This window comes from Drosophila virilis, unplaced genomic scaffold (genome assembly GCF_030788295.1).
Source record: "Drosophila virilis strain 15010-1051.87 unplaced genomic scaffold, Dvir_AGI_RSII-ME tig00001170, whole genome shotgun sequence".
Classification (NCBI taxonomy): domain Eukaryota; kingdom Metazoa; phylum Arthropoda; class Insecta; order Diptera; family Drosophilidae; genus Drosophila; species Drosophila virilis.
Window position 1 is genome coordinate 1,245,761 of NW_027212828.1, and position 21,296 is coordinate 1,267,056.

Here is a 21,296-nt window from a genome sequence, read left to right on the forward strand (position 1 = left end):
GCCGGTTTTTCTCGTTTTTTCCCCGTGATTGCAGTCGTGGCGGAGAAGTTTGGACTCCACGTTCTTTGTTAGTGCTATTCTGCTCACTTGGTGATTGTGTTGTGGCGGCTTTCTGGATCTCCTTTATCCTGGCAAGATCATCTTTCATACCCTGGTTGATATGGCGCACAACCGGTTTGTTACCTCCAACAGTCGAGAGTAGTCTGTCCTAATTCGCTCCCAACTCAAGATGTACTGTGCACTGTGGTGGTGCACGTTCCATGCCCTTTTAGTTTTTTTCTCTGGGCGGTCGTTTCTTGCTTTTGGAAAACTACAAATATCCCTGTCGTCTCCAGCCATGCGCTCCTCCGTGTGTGCTGCGTGCTGTGCAGGCTATGTTGTTTGCTGGAGGGTTCTTGCCATCTTCGCATTTTAGCGGAATGGATCGATTTCTATGCAGCTGTAATGTTGCTTGTCCGCTACGAAAGCCAAGTCTGCCACCATCGTAGTAGTTTGGTTGGCAACGGTTTTCAGAACCTCCAGAATCCGTATTCCGACCATGGACTGTCCCACGGGTGAATTTTCACATGTGTGACTGCCACCTGTAGTAGTATCATTAAAACAACTCCTTTCCATATGTTGTATTTTATGCCTACTGAGAGCTTATACGCGCAGCCAGGTTTACTGACGGCCGATTCGGTGCAGATCAGACCACCAAGCCATTCAATATGAATCAGACGCTTAGTGGGGTTGTAGTTTTGTGCGAGGTGGAGTCAAGTCTCCGCAGTGGTTCTGCGATGGCTCAAGGTTTCACTCAGCGCTTAGCGGTTAGTCGCTATACCGCTCCGACTTGGTCACTCGGGCCGCTTTCAGGCACACCACATTCGTGGGCGAGTTGGCCATTGTTTGGTTTCCAGACCTTATGTACCTTTTCCCATGGGAGAATTGTTAATTCTAAAATGCCTTGATTTGCATACCAGTTAATATTAAGTATTGCGACTTGTGGGTATGCAACGTTTCCCGCTTTACAGGTGGTGTGTATCCCGACTAAGGATGGCAGTGCCCTCTATCTTTGGCAACCAACGCTTAGTAGAGTGGCCAAGATCTGCAACACCACTACAGCCGTGTAACGTATCGTGTCTTGGATTGCATTGCATCTTGCAGCACTGCTATCAGCGGATTCGTTTACCATCTGTAGCATATGTACCACGATAACGAATACTTTACCAACCCAAACCGATTTGGACCTCGTCAGTTATTACATAAGATTGGAAAAGCAACCACACATAACAACTGATTGATGCAACAGCAATGCTTAACAAGAACATCGCAATAAAAGTGAACGTACATTAGCGAGGCTACACTTAATAACCACACCAAATGACTAAGCTACAAAACGGGCACATAAAATTGCGCTCATTCATATAGACATAGGTCAGTCGTGGTAAATATTCTACGGTTAATGTTTAATTAATCATTTAATTAATTTTATTTTTAATGTTAATTGCTCCTGTCTTTTGGTGTTAGTATCCTGAAGAGGCTTGCTGATGTGCAGCCGAAATATGTCTAAATATAAAAATTAAAGCAGAATTGTGTTTAATTTTTGTTTTTAATAAGCCCCGGACCTGAGACAGCTTTACTTAAATTTAATAAGTTATTAAATAAAAAAATAATAAGTTATTAAAAAAAAAATAAATAAATAACTTAATGTGTGGTCAGGGCTAGATTGTGTAGTTTATATTGGAAAAAACGCTTTTGCGCTGTTCTACATTATCCTGGTGAAGTTCCAGCAAACTCCAAATCTTCCTGCTTAATTATCGAAATCCGATAAGTTGGCGCTAAAACCTTACCCAAAAGATCTTTGAATTTTAAACCTAGGAAGCTTGGATTCTGAAAAAAATGCGAAACACTCCTCAAATGATTAAATTCATTGTTTATTGTTCAATCTCAATTTTACACTTTTTGGAAATGGCTTACGGCAGTTGACGAAAAATCATTTGAGACGTGTTTTACACTTTGTGCAGACTCCAAGTTCTTTTGTAAATATGCGTATAATTAGTGGACAGGTAATATCTTAAATTTATAGCACAAAATGTGCCACGGACAAGGATGTGCACAAATCACTAGTATATATTAGTGTTGAATAATTTAAGATAAAACAACGTTAAACCAATAAAATAATTTAAATTTTTAACTTTATTGAGTAACAAATACGTTATTTAAACTAATATTTTACCTTATATATTTTAATGTTAACTTTCTATTTCACATTTTGTATTTTAATCTACAGTATTGAACACATGCATAAATTGCGCATATGTTATAGAATTAAATATATTGTAGTATAAATTAGGTCTTGGTTACAGTTTGCTGTAAAGATTGGAAAAATCTTTAATAATAATTAATGAAGTCTCACGCACACTAACAGTGCTATGAATATATGTTGTATATATTACTTATTATTATTAAGTTTGGTGAAATAGGAACGAACATAATCTCATACATATGTACCAATGACTATTCATTACAAATTCTTTGCCTAAAGGGATTCTCAAATGTTTTAATTGCCTGGCATATGCGTGCATGTACCTGTAAAATATAAATGTTAAAAATTGTGAAATTAAGTTGTGAACATGTACACATAAAAGTTACTCAAATGTAGTTTACAAAGTATTGGGCCAAAATAAAATATTACTCATGCAGCGCACAAGGTTCGTTTTTTTTTTTTTATTTATTAGAGCCCTGCACAAATGCATATGTATGTACATGCATATGCTAGCAACTGCTTCAAAAAAACTCATCGATATTATTCATTTTTTACCAAGCATTTTTTGTCCAAACAAATTAAAGTAAACGCGAAGCTTAAACCATGCTCGTTAGCCTCGTATGCAACAAGATTAACAAAATGGGATATGTCAATAGAAAATAATTGAAAAATGCGAACATTCTTTCGAAATATTATGTCAATTGTAAGATAGTCATTGCTCCCAAATTGAAATCAGTTATTGTGTTCCTTGGTCTCCCATTAGTTATTACTTATCTTTTGTGAAATGTTTTTTAAATTTTTATCATGAGTACGTTTCTAACAAATGATCATGAATCTAAGTTACATATCTTCGGTTAAGAAAGTTAACACGAATAAAACAATATCTCGTTTTCTATTTCGTTTGGATTTGCGCTAGGCCCTAGTTATGGTATATAAATATTTATGTCGATCTTACTGCACCCAAAAATTATTCAAGAATTCACATCCCACCATTTGAAATGATTTTATCTGTATCTTCTACAGTTAATGAACTAGAGTTGTAAAATTTAGAAGAAAGACTGCTGATGAGCTTGGGGAGACATATCTTAATAAGTAGATTGGCGCGTTTGGACTGAAAATGCTTTCCAACTGGATGCAGTGGATGAGTTTATAATTTATTATTTATTTATAATATTAAAAAGAATACCTATGCCACATTTGGCATGGACGATACCATATATTGCAGCTTGCATTAGTACTAAAAATAACTCTGTCGTCAATTTCCTTAAATCTAAAGCAAAGGGCGGTACTTTCTACGTTGAAAGAGCTGAAACTAGCTGTAAACAATTTTGTGTATATATTTTTCGGCTTATATTTTAACATTGACTTATTCATCATATTCTCTGCATGAAACAAACGGCTTTAAACTGTACAATTAAGTTGTACTCATATTTAAGTTTCTGGCGGGATGCAATCGATACTTAAAAGGAGTAAGTTTTTAATATTGACAATAACAGCCTAGTAAATCTAGCCATGTCAGAAAGTTCTTTTATATTTGTATAGTTTTCTCTTATGGTTTGAATTAATTTAAGCTATTACCGACCAAAAGAAAAATATTAAATATATTTCATACTGATGATACTTATACAAAAATCGTAATAAACCATGTTAATAATTTAAATATGGTCAGGTCAACATTTTATAGGTTATATTAGTATAAAAACGCTATTGCGCTGGTCTACAGCGTCCGGCTGAAGTTCCAGCAAACTCCAAATCTTTCTGTTCGATTATGGGAATCCGATCATCGTACAAAGTTGGCGCTTGTAAAATTATTCCAGCTGTACCCGCCAAAACAGCTAATGTAAAGATCCATAAAAAGAGTCTATCCAGCACCATTGCGACATATTTCCAATCTTCTTTAACCTTTTATATAAAATTAATATAAGTTTTACAATAAACATTATATTTTGTAGTTTCGAATTAGTATTTAATTACTCACTTTTGTAGAATCCTCCTGCATTTTGGTATGCTCTGCAATAAATCTTACACAAAAGCAGCTCCGATGAACTCGAGGTGGGCATTTTGAATGAGAAAAGGCGGGGTTTTTTAATATTGGGCTCTTCATTCCTGAATTTCCAGAATCTAGATCAGGAACAGCTGTTAAGTCGTCTGAACTAGAATGCGTAATTTGGGGCAATGGTCCATGAACTTGACAGCTGCCACCAAAAGGACCCGTGCTGGTTAAACTAAATTTTTGTAAAAATAAAATAAAATAGCTAGTTTTATAATTAAGATATATAAAAGCTTTGGATAGGAATGTTTATCAGCAATAATTTAGCTTAAGTTTAATCACCATGATTGAAATAAGTTTATTTTTCAGTTTAGCACCCAAATTGACGAATATGATATGGCTTATTTCAGCTATTGTGCAAGTGTATGTTGCTTTAAATCTGAACTACAATATACATATAAAATTACGCATATTAAAAATAATGTTCCTTTTCATTTTTTCGGTCGATCTATTTGCGGTGATGGAACTTAACTATATTGCTTATTTTATTTATTATAAGGAATTAATAGTTGCTGATATCGCAGCGGTAGCACAATTGTACGTTTTCGCGCACTAATCTTACTACTTGACGATGAGTTTCCGATAAACTAGCGACGGTGACTCACCGTCGATTTTTGGTACTTGGTATCGGAATAGCAATCGCTCATTTTTAAATTTATTATACACTGAACCACTAACCAAACAACATATAGACTAGACATGAGTACCAGAAGTAGACACAAAATGTATCGGAGGCATCTGGTCCAAACTCGCGAGTAAGGGAGTAAGATATACATATGATGTATTTTTGAACCGCTTATTCTACAGGAAAGTGCTTGGCGCACTCTCTTCCATATGATTTGTGCGATAAAACGGCAACGCTGTTAACTTTTATCTCGCTCGCACTTACTCTCAGCTCTCAATGCTCTCTCTATGTTTAGGGATCGTTTCAATGTGTGTGTGTGTGTATTTGTCCGACGAGCAAAACTGCGCACAAATTAAATTTTTCCCAAATGCTGAGGCATTTCTACCCTTTTGAAGGCACGGCTAATATGAAATATAGAAAGGGTTTGCCACGTCGATGCGAAATTCTTGCATGTTAGCTCGCTATCGTTGGTAAGGGTACCCAAGCGTTGCCATGTGTGCATTTAGAATATTTTGGACTCGCTATACACGCATACTTGCATATTTTGTGTAGAAGCATTTATGCGCTTGTGTGCCTGTTGCTTGCCTGCCTGCCTGTCCCCGATGCAAATTTAACAAGATTTTAGGATTTCTGATTTTGGACCTCTGCACACAGACACACACATACAAATGTCTGTGAATGGGCTGATCATGGGCGCAAAAGAAAATACATTATTGGCACGCGTCTGACGCGCGCCCTTCTTTTTAATGATTTTGAATGAAATTTGAATAAAAATAAAAATCTTTAAAATATTAAAATATACCAAATTAAAAAAAAAGGAGCGATTATATATTTACAGTTTTAATAACTTTGGTGATTAGTCACTTGACCTCTATATGCAGGTGCTTGCCAAAAGTTGACCCATTCGACCCTACGAACTGCTGCAGGTAATAAGGGGTCAACATTCATTCATCAAAATCTTAAGAAAGAAGTGCTCGCGTCAGACGCATAATGATTTTTTTTTTTTGCGCCCATGATCTGCACATTCACATTTGTATGTGTGTGTCTATGTATAGAGATCAAAAATAAGAAATCCCAAAATCTTGTTAAAATTGCATCGGGGACAGGCAAGCAGCAGGCACACAAGCGCATAAATGCTTCTATTCATATACAAAATATGCAAGAATGCGTGTATAGCGAATCCAAAATATTCTAAATGCACACATGGCAACGCTTGGGTACCCTTACCAACGATAGCGAGCTAAAATGCAAGAATTTCGCATCGACGTGGCAAACCCTTTCTCTATTTCATATTAGCCGTGCCTTCAAAAGGGAAGAAATGCCTCAGCATTTGGGAAAAATTGAATTTGTGCGCAGTTTTGCTCGTCGGACAAATACACACACACACATTGAAACGATCCCTAAACATAGAGAGAGCATTGAAAGCTGAGAGTAAGTGCGAGCGAGATAAAAGTTAACAGCGTTGCCGTTTTATCGCACAAATCATATGGAAGAGAGTGCGCCAAGCACTTTCCTGTAGAATAAGCGGTTCAAAAATACATCATATGTATATCTTACTCCCTTACTCGCGAGTTTGGACCAGATGACACCGATACATTTTGTGTCTACTTCTGGTACTCATGTCTAGTCTATATGTTGTTTGGTTAGTGGCGATAGTCAATTACTAATCGCCATTTCTTTTCTTCCGAATTTGGTAATGCTTTTTTCCGGAACTAGCAATAGTGGGCTGTTATACTCGGATACAGACGGTTCTACGATTTTGTCGTTTATTAATTTCCCTACTTGTTTTTGGACTTCCTCAACTTGGCTATGCGGGCTTCTGTAGTTTCTGATATAAATGGGTTCATCATCTTTAAGTCTTTATGTTTGTTTATACAAATTATTTGTCGCTATTGGTTCGGTTTCCAGTCCGACATCACCATACTTGGTGCATAATTCTGTTAATTGATTTCCGAATTGTTCTGGAAAATTTTTGTTTAACTTTGAAAGTACTTGTTCGCTTCTATTTTCTGGATTGGTGTTATGAATATCGTAATCTGTTAAATTTTCATATTCGATTTTGTTTACTTTGACCAATTGGTCGAAATTAGTTGTGCTTAGAAGGTGTATAACATGTATACATACATTCACAAGTTTGGATGCTGCTATTGTATTTGCAACATAAATTCCATTATGTATTTCTTGTTTTGGAACAAATCTAAGTATAATCGTTTACTGAATTAATGTCTATTTTTCGAATTACTTGGGATCTGGCTGGCAGAAGAACTCTATTGTTGCCAGCACTATATGTTATTAGAACATAAATAGGATAATATATGTTTTGAGGTCTAATTATAAACCAGTCTTCATTTGATTTGAAGTCTAATTGGCAATTGAATTTTTAAATAAAATCAATGCCTATTATTCCATTACACGGTATTAAAAAATCGGAGTCTACTAAATGAAATTCGTGTGGAATAATATATTTTGTTGATTGAAGTTCTATTGAGGTTGTTCCTTGCGATTTTATTACACCCTGGCCGATGCCTTGCTGTTTTAATTTTGCCTTCTTGAATTTTTATATTATCTGAATTCATTTTTAAAAGTGAGATATCTGCACCAGTATCTATTAGGAATGTGAGTTTATTTTCAGTTGAATGATTATAAAAAGTGACATATATATTAAGACTGTAATTGATGGACTGAACCTTTGCATTTACTGATTGTTTCCTAAAGGGTTCTGAGAGTTTTCCGACGCATTTTGCGTCACTCTCACATTGTTATTATTGTAACCTTGGTTGGAGTTACGTCGGCCTCTTCCTCGATTTTGGCCTCGTCTACCTCCACGGTTATTGTAATTATTGGTGTTGTTGTTGTTTTTATTTCCGCCTCGGTTGTAATTGTTGTGGTTGTAATTTCTGCCACGATTATAACTTCGGCCTCCTCTATTATTGTGATTTGCACCTCGTTGATAATACAGGATAATACAGTGTTTGGCTGTCCAGTTGCTTCTGTGCAACTATTTACAAGTTTGGATATGGCATCATTCAACCCTGCTAATCATTGCTTTGATTGCATGCTGAGTGGAATAACTTCAGGCTAACTCTAGGGTTAAACCGTCTGTTATATACACACCTTCTAAAGCTTTTATCATTTGCTCAATCTCTAATGTATATTGGTTTGCAGTTTTGTTGCGTTGCTGTAGGTTCATCAGTTTTGCAGACAATACTTCTACAGTTTCGCCTTTGACATTGCTTTTCAATCTGGAAATGACTTTAGTTACTGTTGTTTCATTTCCGATTACATTTCTGGCAACACCTTTTAGCTTGTTTTTATTATTGAAACAGCTAATTGTTCGTGTTCGCCTTTTATTGATTCTATTATGTGCAATGCATCAATAAAACTTGTAAAGTTTTCAGCTTTACCATCGAAAACTGGAATAAGCTTTGATGCAGTATTAATGGAATCAATATTGGATTGCCATTGTGATATTATTACTGAATTTATTCTCTATTATGCTTGAACTAGTATCAGAATCTGTATTATCATCCACATCTGACATTAAAATTGCTGGAATAGTAAGGTTATTTAAATCGTGCTCTTCTATTTTGGGGTTTGTCTCTAACTCTTCTGACTCTAACTCTAACTCTAACTCTAACTCTAACTCTAACTCTAACTCTAACTCTAACTCTAACTCTAACTCTAACTCTAACTCTAACTCTAACTCTAACTCTAACTCTAACTCTAACTCTAACTCTAACTCTAACTCTAACTCTAACTCTAACTCTAACTCTAACTCTAACTCTAACTCTAACTCTAACTCTAACTCTAACTCTAACTCTAACTCTAACTCTAACTCTAACTCTAACTCTAACTCTAACTCTAACTCTTCTAAATATATTGGTTCAATGTCAGCCGGTTCGGTTGATTCCGGTTCATCATCAGTTGGAACTGTTGGAGGAGTATTAAGTATTGTCGGGACTGACATATCTATATTGAATTTTTGCTTAATTGATATTAAATTCGCTCGAAGTCTGATAAAAAATTTGGATAATCTGGACCAATGATCTTTATTTAATTTTCCTCTTTGGCCATGTATTAATATACGTGCTACATTAAAACACTTTACTAATATTTCTGCATTATTAGTTTTACTATACTCCTCATATATATGCAAAATCCTATTAAGATCGGACCACTAAATCATATAGCTGCCATAGGAACGATCGGTCGAAAATTAACTTTTTTTATGAAAAAACATTTTGTTTATCAAGATATCTTGACCAAACTCGGCATTTATTAGTTTTACTTGACTCTTCATATATATGCAAAATTCTATTAAGATCGGACCACTATATCATATAGCTGCCATAGGAACGATCGGTCGAAAATTAAGTTTTTGTATGAAAAACATTTTGTTTTTCAAGATATCTTGACCAAACTCGGCACTTATTAGTTTTACTTTACTCCTCATATATATGCAAAATCCTATTAAGATCGGACCACTATATCATATAGCAGCCATAGGAATGATCGGTCGAAAATTAAGTTTTTGGATGAAAAAACATTTTGTTTATCAAGATATCTTGACCAAACTCGGCATTTATTAGTTTTACCTTACCCCTCATATATATGCAAAATCCTATAAAGATCGGACCACTATATCATATAGCTGCCATAGGATCGATCGATCGAAAATTAAGTCGTATGAAAATCTGCTTGAGTTTACTTCCTTGGTAAATGATGCTTTCCTTTCGAAAATGCAAACTGATGTCATTTACACTGACTTCAGTAAGGCGTTTGACTCTGTGCACCATGACATTTTACTTTTTAAACTTGACCGAATAGGTTTCCCTCTGTCCCTTTTACTTTGGATTAATTCTTATTTAAAAGGTAGGACCCAAAGAGTAATACTGAGGTTGACTACCTCTAAAAGGGTTCACGTTACTTCTGGTGTTCCTCAAGGTAGTCATCTTGGACCTTTACTCTTTACACTTTTTATAAATGATCTTCCCTCTGTTATATCACATGCCCGTGTACTCATGTATGCGGACGATGTCAAACTTTTTCTATCATACACTAACCCCCTACATCATTCTCGTCTACAAGACGATTTGAACGCTATGCAACTTTGGTGTTCGGCTAATCAATTGCATCTAAATTGTTCAAAGTGTATGTTTATGACTTTTAATCGTACTACACCTTATCTTGTCAGTTATACAATCGACAATATCCCTTTGCAACGTATACTAACAGTTAAGGATCTAGGCGTTATTTTTGATTCTAAACTCTGTTTCAATCTTCATATAGATACCATTGTTAATGAGGCAAAAGGTGTACTTGGATTCATTAAACGATGGTCTAAAGAGTTTAACGATCCTTTTATAAAAAAAACAAAACATCAGTTGGAACTGTTGGAGGAGTATTAAGTATTGTCGGGACTGACATATCTATATTAAGTTTTTGCTTAATTGATATTAAATTCGCTCGAAGTCTGATAAAAAATTTGGATAATCTGGACCAATGATCTTTATTTAATTTTCCTCTTTGGCCATGTATTAATATACGTGCTACATTAAAACACTTTACTAATATTTCTGCATTATTAGTTTTACTTTACTCCTCATATATATGCAAAATCCTATTAGGATCGGACCACTATATCATATAGCTGCCATAGGAACGATCGGTCGAAAATTAACTTTTTTTATGAAAAAACATTTTGTTTATCAAGATATCTTGACCAAACTCGGCATTTATTAGTTTTACTTTACTCTTCATATATATGCAAAATCCTATTAAGATAGGACCACTATATCATATAGCTGCCATAGGAACGATCGGTCGAAAATTAATTTTTTGTATGAAAAACATTTTGTTTTTCAAGATATCTTGACCAAACTCGGCACTTATTAGTTTTACTTTACTCCTCATATATATGCAAAATCCTATTAAGATCGGACCACTATATCATATAGCTGCCATAGGAACGATCGGTCGAAAATTAACTTTTTTTATGAAAAAACATTTTGTTTATCAAGATATCTTGACCAAACTCGGCATTTATTAGTTTTACTTTACTCTTCATATATATGCAAAATCCTATAAAGATCGGACCACTATATCATATAGCTGCCATAGGAACGATCGGTCGAAAATTAATTTTTTGTATGAAAAACATTTTGTTTTTCAAGATATCTTGACCAAACTCGGCACTTATTAGTTTTACTTTACTCCTCATATATATGCAAAATCCTATTAAGATCGGACCACTATATCATATAGCTGCCATAGGAACGATCGGTCGAAAATTAACTTTTTTTATGAAAAAACATTTTGTTTATCAAGATATCTTGACCAAACTCGGCATTTATTAGTTTTACTTTACTCTTCATATATATGCAAAATCCTATAAAGATCGGACCACTATATCATATAGCTGCCATAGGATCGATCGATCGAAAATTAAGTCGTATGAAAATCTGCTTGAGTTTACTTCCTTGGTAAATGATGCTTTCCTTTCGAAAATGCAAACTGATGTCATTTACACTGACTTCAGTAAGGCGTTTGACTCTGTGCACCATGACATTTTACTTTTTAAACTTGACCGAATAGGTTTCCCTCTGTCCCTTTTACTTTGGATTAATTCTTATTTAAAAGGTAGGACCCAACGAGTAATACTGAGGTTGACTACCTCTAAAAGGGTTCACGTTACTTCTGGTGTTCCTCAAGGTAGTCATCTTGGACCTTTACTCTTTACACTTTTTATAAATGATCTTCCCTCTGTTATATCACATGCCCGTGTACTCATGTATGCGGACGATGACAAACTTTTTCTATCATACACTAACCCCCTACATCATTCTCGTCTACAAGACGATTTGAACGCTATGCAACTTTGGTGTTCGGCCAATCAATTGCATCTAAATTGTTCAAAGTGTATGTTTATGACTTTTAATCGTACTACACCTTATCTTGTCAGTTATACAATCGACAATATCCCTTTGCAACGTATACTAACAGTTAAGGATCTAGGCGTTATTTTTGATTCTAAACTCTGTTTCAATCTTCATATAGATACCATTGTTAATGAGGCAAAAGGTGTACTTGGATTCATTAAACGATGGTCTAAAGAGTTTAACGATCCTTTTATAACAAAACTTCTGTACATCTCTCTTGTTCGCCCTATCGTTGAATACTGCTCTTGCATCTGGTCTCCACAGTATATCAACAGCCAGGATCGTATTGAATCTGTTCAGAAGCAATTTCTGCTTTTTGCCTTACGAGGTTTAAATTGGGACCCTAATCTTCGGTTGCCGTCCTACTCCAGCAGACTGCTTCTTCTCAACCTTCCGTCGTTAATCAACCGTAGGACAATTCTTGGTGTTGTCCTTCTACATAAGTTGATTATTGGCGACATTGATTCTCCTTTTCTGCTAGGGCGTCTTCAATTCTCTGTTCCGGCTAGACCAACCAGAAATTATCGCCCCTTATTACTATCTACGTGCACAACTGATTACGCTATGCACAATTCTTTTCGCGTGCTATGTAAAAATTATAATAGTTTGCATCACGTTTTCTCTACCGAACTGTCTCTACCCCTAATAAAATCGTTGCTTTCAGGATACCTTCGGGAAGTCGCTGACCATTCCCAGCTATGAGCAGGGGCATAGCTAGCCGGACAGGCTGAAAAATTTTCCCCCACCGTGTCGGTGATTTTCCATTACTTTTCTCTTTGTCCTATCCACTTAACACTCTTTATCTAACTTACATTGCTTTACTTTATTAACAATTTTCTTACTTTCTTTTTTCCTATTTATTGTATTTTCTTTATTAATATAACAAATTAAGATTATTTTTAATTTCACTTGAGATCACTTTTTTCCTACTTACAACCTTCTGCTTAGATGTAGGCTGATGGACTGAACCTTTGCATTTACTGATTGTTTCCTAAAGGGTTCTGAGAGTTTTCCGACGCATTTTGCGTCACTCTCACATTGTTATTATTGTAACCTTGGTTGGAGTTACGTCGGCCTCTTCCTCGATTTTGGCCTCGTCTACCTCCACGGTTATTGTAATTATTGGTGTTGTTGTTGTTTTTCTTACCGCCTCGGTTGTAATTGTTGTGGTTGTAATTTCTGCCACGATTATAACTTCGGCCTCCTCTATTATTGTGATTTGCACCTCGTTGATAATACAGGATAATACAGTGTTTGGCTGTCCAGTTGCTTCTGTGCAACTATTTACAAGTTTGGATATGGCATCATTCAACCCTGCTAATCATTGCTTTGATTGCATGCTGAGTGGAATAACTTCAGGCTAACTCTAGGGTTAAACCGTCTGTTATATACACACCTTCTAAAGCTTTTATCATTTGCTCAATCTCTAATGTATATTGGTTTGCAGTTTTGTTGCGTTGCTGTAGGTTCATCAGTTTTGCAGACAAACCTTCTACAGTTTCGCCTTTGACATTGCTTTTCAATCTGGAAATGACTTTAGTTACTGTTGTTTCATTTCCGATTACATTTCTGGCAACACCTTTTAGCTTGTTTTTATTATTGAAACAGCTAATTGTTCGTGTTCGCCTTTTATTGATTCTATTATGTGCAATGCATCAATAAAACTTGTAAAGTTTTCAGCTTTACCATCGAAAACTGGAATAAGCTTTGATGCAGTATTAATGGAATCAATATTGGATTGCCATTGTGATATTATTACTGAATTTATTCTCTATTATGCTTGAACTAGTATCAGAATCTGTATTATCATCCACATCTGACATTAAAACTGCTGGAATAGTAAGGTTATTTAAATCGTGCTCTTCTATTTTGGGGTTTGTCTCTAACTCTTCTGACTCTAACTCTAACTACTATAACTCTAACTACTAACTCTAACTCTAACTCTAACCTAACTCTAACTCTAACTCTAACTCTAACTCTAACTCTAACTCTAACTCTAACCTAACTCTAACTCTAACTCTAACTCTAACTCTAACTCTAACTCTAACTCTAACTCTAACTCTAACTCTAACTCTAACTCTAACTCTAACTCTAACTCTAACTCTAACTCTAACTCTAACTCTAACTCTAACTCTAACTCTAACTCTAACTCTAACTCTAACTCTAACTCTAACTCTAACTCTAACTCTAACTCTAACTCTAACTCTAACTCTAACTCTTCTAAATATATTGGTTCAATGTCAGCCGGTTCGGTTGATTCCGGTTCATCATCAGTTGGAACTGTTGGAGGAGTATTAAGTATTGTCGGGACTGACATATCTATATTGAATTTTTGCTTAATTGATATTAAATTCGCTCGAAGTCTGATAAAAAATTTGGATAATCTGGACCAATGATCTTTATTTAATTTTCCTTTTTGGCCATGTATTAATATACGTGCTACATTAAAACACTTTACTAATATTTCTGCATTATTAGTTTTACTTTACTCCTCATATATATGCAAAATCCTATTAGGATCGGACCACTATATCATATAGCTGCCATAGGAACGATCGGTCGAAAATTAACTTTTTTTAATATTTATTTGTTGGCTGGCTCGAGGTCCGTGTTTGTTAAAACAAACAATGAAAAACAATTTTATTCAATTCTCTTCCGATATATTTCGGTTGCACATCGGCAAACCGTCTTCAGGGCACTAACACCAAGATACAAAAAACAATTAACAATTATAATACAATAAATTAAACATTATTTCGAACATTTTACATACATTATTTTACACGTCTGCGCTTTTTGACGTGGAGATTGTTACTGAGGTTGTTTGACTGTTTAAGAGGTGTCTGTACAAGTGAGCGCAATTTTCTGTGTCTGTCTTGTAGTTTAGTCGTTTGTAGGTTGGTGTGTTAATTATGTGTAGCATTTCCAATGTGTGTCGCTTGTTATAGTGTTGTTCTTGTTGTAAGATTGTTGTTTCATCAAAATTTGGTGTGTGGTTGCTTCTTATACAATGGGTCATAAGTGCTGTTTTCTGTATATTATTTTGATGTCTTAGTTTGAAGTCCGATTTATGTTGACTAATCCTTGTTTTTAGCTTCGATTTTGTTGTACCTATGTAGACACTATTGCACTTGTTGTTGTTATCCCCGCCACATGGTATTTGGTAAACGACGTTGCTTTTTTCGATCATCGGGATTTTCGACTTTATCTTGTTGAAGAATTTTTGTAATGTATTCGTCGGTTTGTGTGCTACTTTTATATCTTGTTTGTTATAACAGTCTGAGTTTGTGAGGCGTTCTGATAGTCGTGGTACATATATTAGTGATTTGTATATTTTAGCAGGTTCTGTTGGCTTTTTTCTTTCGATTTGTCGTCTTTTTAATAATGTTTTGATTATATTTGGGGGGAAGTCATTTTTGGTCAAAAGTTCTTTGATTTCATGTTCAATTTCTTTGTGGTATATTGTGTCCGATATTTTCATCATTCTATTCATACAGCCTAGTGCTGTATTGATTATCATACTCTTTGGGTGGTTTGAATTGAAGTTGAGTATTCGTCCGGAGGCTATGGGTTTCCTATACCACTTTATTTTGAGTGTGTTGTCCATTCTGCTTACAATAGAGTCTAAAAATGGTAATTTCCCGTCCTTTTCTAATTCCATTGTAAATTTTATCTGTTTGTGGAAGGAATTCAATTCTTTTAGAATATTTTCCACGTCTATTTTGTTCGTTATGGCAAAAAGGTCATCTACATATTTGGTCAAGAGTCTTGGTTTTATTTTTAATTTATCTGTAATCTTGTCCAACAGTTCCTCCATTAATATATCTGCGATTACTGGGGAAGCCGGTGATCCCATTGGCATTCCCTTAAGTTGTGTGTATATTTTGTCTTCGTATTTGAAATATCTGTTTTCCTGTATGCAAAATCTAACTATGTCCATAAATAGTTGTTTCGGTATATTCGTGTGCTCTTCTAATTTGGTCCATTTTTGTCTTATTGTGTCAAGTGCTAATTCTATTGGTATGCTGGGAAATAAGGATACTACGTCAAAAGATACTAATGTTTCCTCTTCTCTAATCTGGGAGTTGTTGACTCTGTCTTTAAAATCTACCGCGTTCTTGATGTTGTACCTAGAGTCCATTGTCAGATTTTTTAATATTTGTATTATATATTTGCACAGCCCGTAAGATGGAGATCCTATGGAAGAACATATTGGTCTCAGTGGAGTTCCTTCCTTGTGTATTTTTGGTAGTCCATATATCCTCGGAGGTACCGCTGTTGTTGTAGTCATCTTATTTCTTTCGTCCTTTGAAATAAGACCCATCTTGAATAATTGTGCTACGAAGGTGTTATTCTTTGTCTGTAGTCTTGATGTCGGATCCAGTCTCAATGTTCTATACGCGCATAAGTCGTCTAAAATATTTGTCATTTTATTTTTATATTCATCCTCATCCATTGCTACGGTTTTGTTGCCCTTATCCGACGATAGAATTTTAATATTTATATTTTCTTTCAGTAATTTTCGTGTCTGTTCCACTGTGTCCAGTATTGCTCGATCCCTACTGTTTTGGTTGTTCTTGGTTTTATGCTCTTTGACTAACAAAGAGAATTTTGTGCGCGCCGACTCTTGTGTTTCCTTTTCTTTTATTGTTTGCACTAGCTCCTCACCGTCTGCGATGTATTTCAAGAGAGGAAAATCTCTCTTGCTGATTGGGAGAGCGAACTTCGGCCCTTTTGCGAGTAACGCTACGACGTTTGGCGGGAATTCTATTTTTGTTTTGTTTACAAACCACTCTCTTTGCGTGTTGTTATCCGCTAAGGCTAGGTTCCGTTGATCTCGTAACTTATCGTGTTTCGTTTCTTGTCTTTTCTTGAGTGTTGTTGTTATTTTGTTTTCTATATTTCTCTCGCTCTCAAAAAACGCTTTTGCGTCATCTGTGGTCATCAGTTGTTCTATGTTTGTTTTTGCTTTTTGCATATGTTTTGTTTGTTCTTGTAATAGGTTGTGTTTGTGTTTTATAAGTAAGTTTAATATTTTGGTATGGTAAAAATGTGTGTGTCTAGTCAATGTTCTTGTTATGTCAGGGTGGGTTTTATTGTCAGTGGTCAGTATGGTCAAATGCTGTGTCAAGTTTTTGATGAAGTTAGGTATTAAATTTGATTTTCTACATTTTAACAAAAATTTTAAACTAGATTTAAGTTTAGTTAATTTTACCAGTGTTAGTTGGAATTTATTAATTGTTCTTTTCGAATCCTTGTATTTAGTTTTTATTTTTGCGTAGCTCATGTTGGTTGCTGTGCATACGGCGTGCCTTCCGTTGATATTTATTGATGGCTCTGGCGACCTTTCCATATTTCAATATTTATTTGTTGGCTGGCTCGAGGTCCGTGTTTGTTAAAACAAACAATGAAAAACAATTTTATTCAATTCTCTTCCGATATATTTCGGTTGCACATCGGCAAACCGTCTTCAGGGCACTAACACCAAGATACAAAAAACAATTAACAATTATAATACAATAAATTAAACATTATTTCGAACATTTTACATACATTATTTTACACGTCTGCGCTTTTTGACGTGGAGATTGTTACTGAGGTTGTTTGACTGTTTAAGAGGTGTCTGTACAAGTGAGCGCAATTTTCTGTGTCTGTCTTGTAGTTTAGTCGTTTGTAGGTTGGTGTGTTAATTATGTGTAGCATTTCCAATGTGTGTCGCTTGTTATAGTGTTGTTCTTGTTGTAAGATTGTTGTTTCATCAAAATTTGGTGTGTGGTTGCTTCTTATACAATGGGTCATAAGTGCTGTTTTCTGTATATTATTTTGATGTCTTAGTTTGAAGTCCGATTTATGTTGACTAATCCTTGTTTTTAGCTTCGATTTTGTTGTACCTATGTAGACACTATTGCACTTGTTGTTGTTATCCCCGCCACATGGTATTTGGTAAACGACGTTGCTTTTTTCGATCATCGGGATTTTCGACTTTATCTTGTTGAAGAATTTTTGTAATGTATTCGTCGGTTTGTGTGCTACTTTTATATCTTGTTTGTTATAACAGTCTGAGTTTGTGAGGCGTTCTGATAGTCGTGGTACATATATTAGTGATTTGTATATTTTAGCAGGTTCTGTTGGCTTTTTTCTTTCGATTTGTCGTCTTTTTAATAATGTTTTGATTATATTTGGGGGGAAGTCATTTTTGGTCAAAAGTTCTTTGATTTCATGTTCAATTTCTTTGTGGTATATTGTGTCCGATATTTTCATCATTCTATTCATACAGCCTAGTGCTGTATTGATTATCATACTCTTTGGGTGGTTTGAATTGAAGTTGAGTATTCGTCCGGAGGCTATGGGTTTCCTATACCACTTTATTTTGAGTGTGTTGTCCATTCTGCTTACAATAGAGTCTAAAAATGGTAATTTCCCGTCCTTTTCTAATTCCATTGTAAATTTTATCTGTTTGTGGAAGGAATTCAATTCTTTTAGAATATTTTCCACGTCTATTTTGTTCGTTATGGCAAAAAGGTCATCTACATATTTGGTCAAGAGTCTTGGTTTTATTTTTAATTTATCTGTAATCTTGTCCAACAGTTCCTCCATTAGTTTGTCTGCACACACCAAATTTTGATGAAACAACAATCTTACAACAAGAACAACACTATAACAAGCGACACACATTGGAAATGCTACACATAATTAACACACCAACCTACAAACGACTAAACTACAAGACAGACACAGAAAATTGCGCTCACTTGTACAGACACCTCTTAAACAGTCAAACAACCTCAGTAACAATCTCCACGTCAAAAAGCGCAGACGTGTAAAATAATGTATGTAAAATGTTCGAAATAATGTTTAATTTATTGTATTATAATTGTTAATTGTTTTTTGTATCTTGGTGTTAGTGCCCTGAAGACGGTTTGCCGATGTGCAACCGAAATATATCGGAAGAGAATTGAATAAAATTGTTTTTCATTGTTTGTTTTAACAAACACGGACCTCGAGCCAGCCAACAAATAAATATTGAAATATGGAAAGGTCGCCAGAGCCATCAATAAATTAACTTTTTTTATGAAAAAACATTTTGTTTATCAAGATATCTTGACCAAACTCGGCATTTATTAGTTTTACTTTACTCTTCATATATATGCAAAATCCTATTAAGATCGGACCACTATATCATATAGCTGCCATAGGAACGATCGGTCGAAAATTAATTTTTTGTATGAAAAACATTTTGTTTTTCAAGATATCTTGACCAAACTCGGCACTTATTAGTTTTACTTTACTCCTCATATATATGCAAAATCCTATTAAGATCGGACCACTATATCATATAGCTGCCATAGGAATGATCGGTCGAAAATTAAGCTTTTGGATGAAAAAACATTTTGTTTATCAAGATATCTTGACCAAACTCGGCATTTATTAGTTTTACCTTACCCCTCATATATATGCAAAATCCTATAAAGATCGGACCACTATATCATATAGCTGCCATAGGATCGATCGATCGAAAATTAAGTCGTATGAAAATCTGCTTGAGTTTACTTCCTTGGTAAATGATGCTTTCCTTTCGAAAATGCAAACTGATGTCATTTACACTGACTTCAGTAAGGCGTTTGACTCTGTGCACCATGACATTTTACTTTTTAAACTTGACCGAATAGGTTTCCCTCTGTCCCTTTTACTTTGGATTAATTCTTATTTAAAAGGTAGGACCCAACGAGTAATACTGAGGTTGACTACCTCATCTTGGACCTTTACTCTTTACACTTTTTATAAATGATCTTCCCTCTGTTATATCACATGCCCGTGTACTCATGTATGCGGACGATGACAAACTTTTTCTATCATACACTAACCCCCTACATCATTCTCGTCTACAAGACGATTTGAACGCTATGCAACTTTGGTGTTCGGCCAATCAATTGCATCTAAATTGTTCAAAGTGTATGTTTATGACTTTTAATCGTACTACACCTTATCTTGTCAGTTATACAATCGACAATATACCTTTGCAACGTATACTAACAGTTAAGGATCTAGGCGTTATTTTTGATTCTAAACTCTGTTTCAATCTTCATATAGATACCATTGTTAATGAGCCAAAAGGTGTACTTGGATTCATTAAACGATGGTCTAAAGAGTTTAACGATCCTTTTATAACAAAACTTCTGTACATCTCTCTTGTTCGCCCTATCCTTGAATACTGCTCTTGCATCTGGTCTCCACAGTATATCAACAGCCAGGATCGTATTGAATCTGTTCAGAAGCAATTTCTGCTTTTTGCCTTACGAGGTTTAAATTGGGACCCTAATCTTCGGTTGCCGTCCTACTCCAGCAGACTGCTTCTTCTCAACCTTCCGTCGTTAATCAACCGTAGGACAATTCTCGGTGTTGTCCTTCTACATAAGTTGATTATTGGCGACATTGATTCTCCTTTTCTGCTAGGGCGTCTTCAATTCTCTGTTCCGGCTAGACCAACCAAAAATTATCGCCCCTTATTACTATCTACGTGCACAACTGATTACGCTATGCACAATTCTTTTCGCGTGCTATGTAAAAATTATAATAGTTTGCATCACGTTTTCTCTACCGAACTGTCTCTACCCCTAATAAAATCGTTGCTTTCAGGATACCTTGGGGAAGTCGCTGACCATTCCCAGCTATGAGCAGGGGCATAGCTAGCCGGACAGGCTGAAAAATTTTCCCCCACCGTGTCGGTGATTTTCCATTACTTTTCTCTTTGTCCTATCCACTTAACACTCTTTATCTAACTTACATTTCTTTACTTTATTAACAATTTTCTTACTTTCTTTTTTCCTATTTATTGTATTTTCTTTATTAATATAGCAAATTAAGATTATTTTTAATTTCACTTGAGATCACTTTTTTTCTACTTACAACCTTCTGCTTAGATGTAGGCTCTAATAGCGTCACTGACAAAATTAGCTGTGAAAAGGGGCACAGCTGGCCGGACTGGCAAATAAAACACCTCCATCGGTCGGTGATGCTATTTAGAAAATTGTATCCTTTAACTAGGCTTTTAGCATATAATTCTATTGTACAATCTTTTGAATAATGAGGAAGACACTCGTTTTGTCGACCATTAATAAATAAATAAAAAAAAAAAAAAAAAAAAAAAAAACATTTTGATTATCAAGATATCTTGACCAAACTCGGCATATACTATTTTCCCGGTACTTCTTAGATAGGGGCAAAGCACTATGAGCATTATGAAAAGGTTGGGTCTGCAAGGGTATTAGATCTTTGGCGTGCCGATGATAGCCCTTCTTTCTCGTTTTATTTGTATTTGATTTTATTAATTTTATTTCATTTTCTCAATGTTACAAAGTAAATTACGTTAGAATTATTGTTAGAATTGTTTTTTCAATGTTGCTTGCGCTCTTTTTTTTATACCCTTGCAGAGGGTAT

The 21,296-nt window shown here is 35.2% G+C and overlaps 1 protein-coding gene across 9 annotated transcripts in view; it reads right to left on the bottom strand.

Annotated features, from left to right (window-relative positions):
* Positions 1-2,205: 2,205 nt before the first annotated feature.
* nAChRalpha4 (nicotinic acetylcholine receptor alpha4) overlaps positions 2,206-21,296 on the bottom strand; it is a 366,112-nt gene continuing 347,021 nt past the window's right edge. For 5 of the 9 annotated variants that reach the window (XM_070210819.1, XM_070210817.1, XM_032440804.2 and 2 more), the window contains 2 exons: positions 4,224-4,470; positions 2,210-4,147 (listed from right to left, as the gene is read on the bottom strand). In XM_070210819.1, the coding sequence (XP_070066920.1) occupies positions 3,950-4,147; positions 4,224-4,470 (445 nt within the window). In that variant the 3' untranslated portion in view covers positions 2,210-3,949. Of the gene's footprint in view, positions 4,148-4,223; positions 4,471-21,296 lie in introns of all 9 variants that reach the window. The other 4 variants (XM_070210818.1, XM_032440807.2, XM_032440810.2 and 1 more) reach the window with 2 other exon arrangements.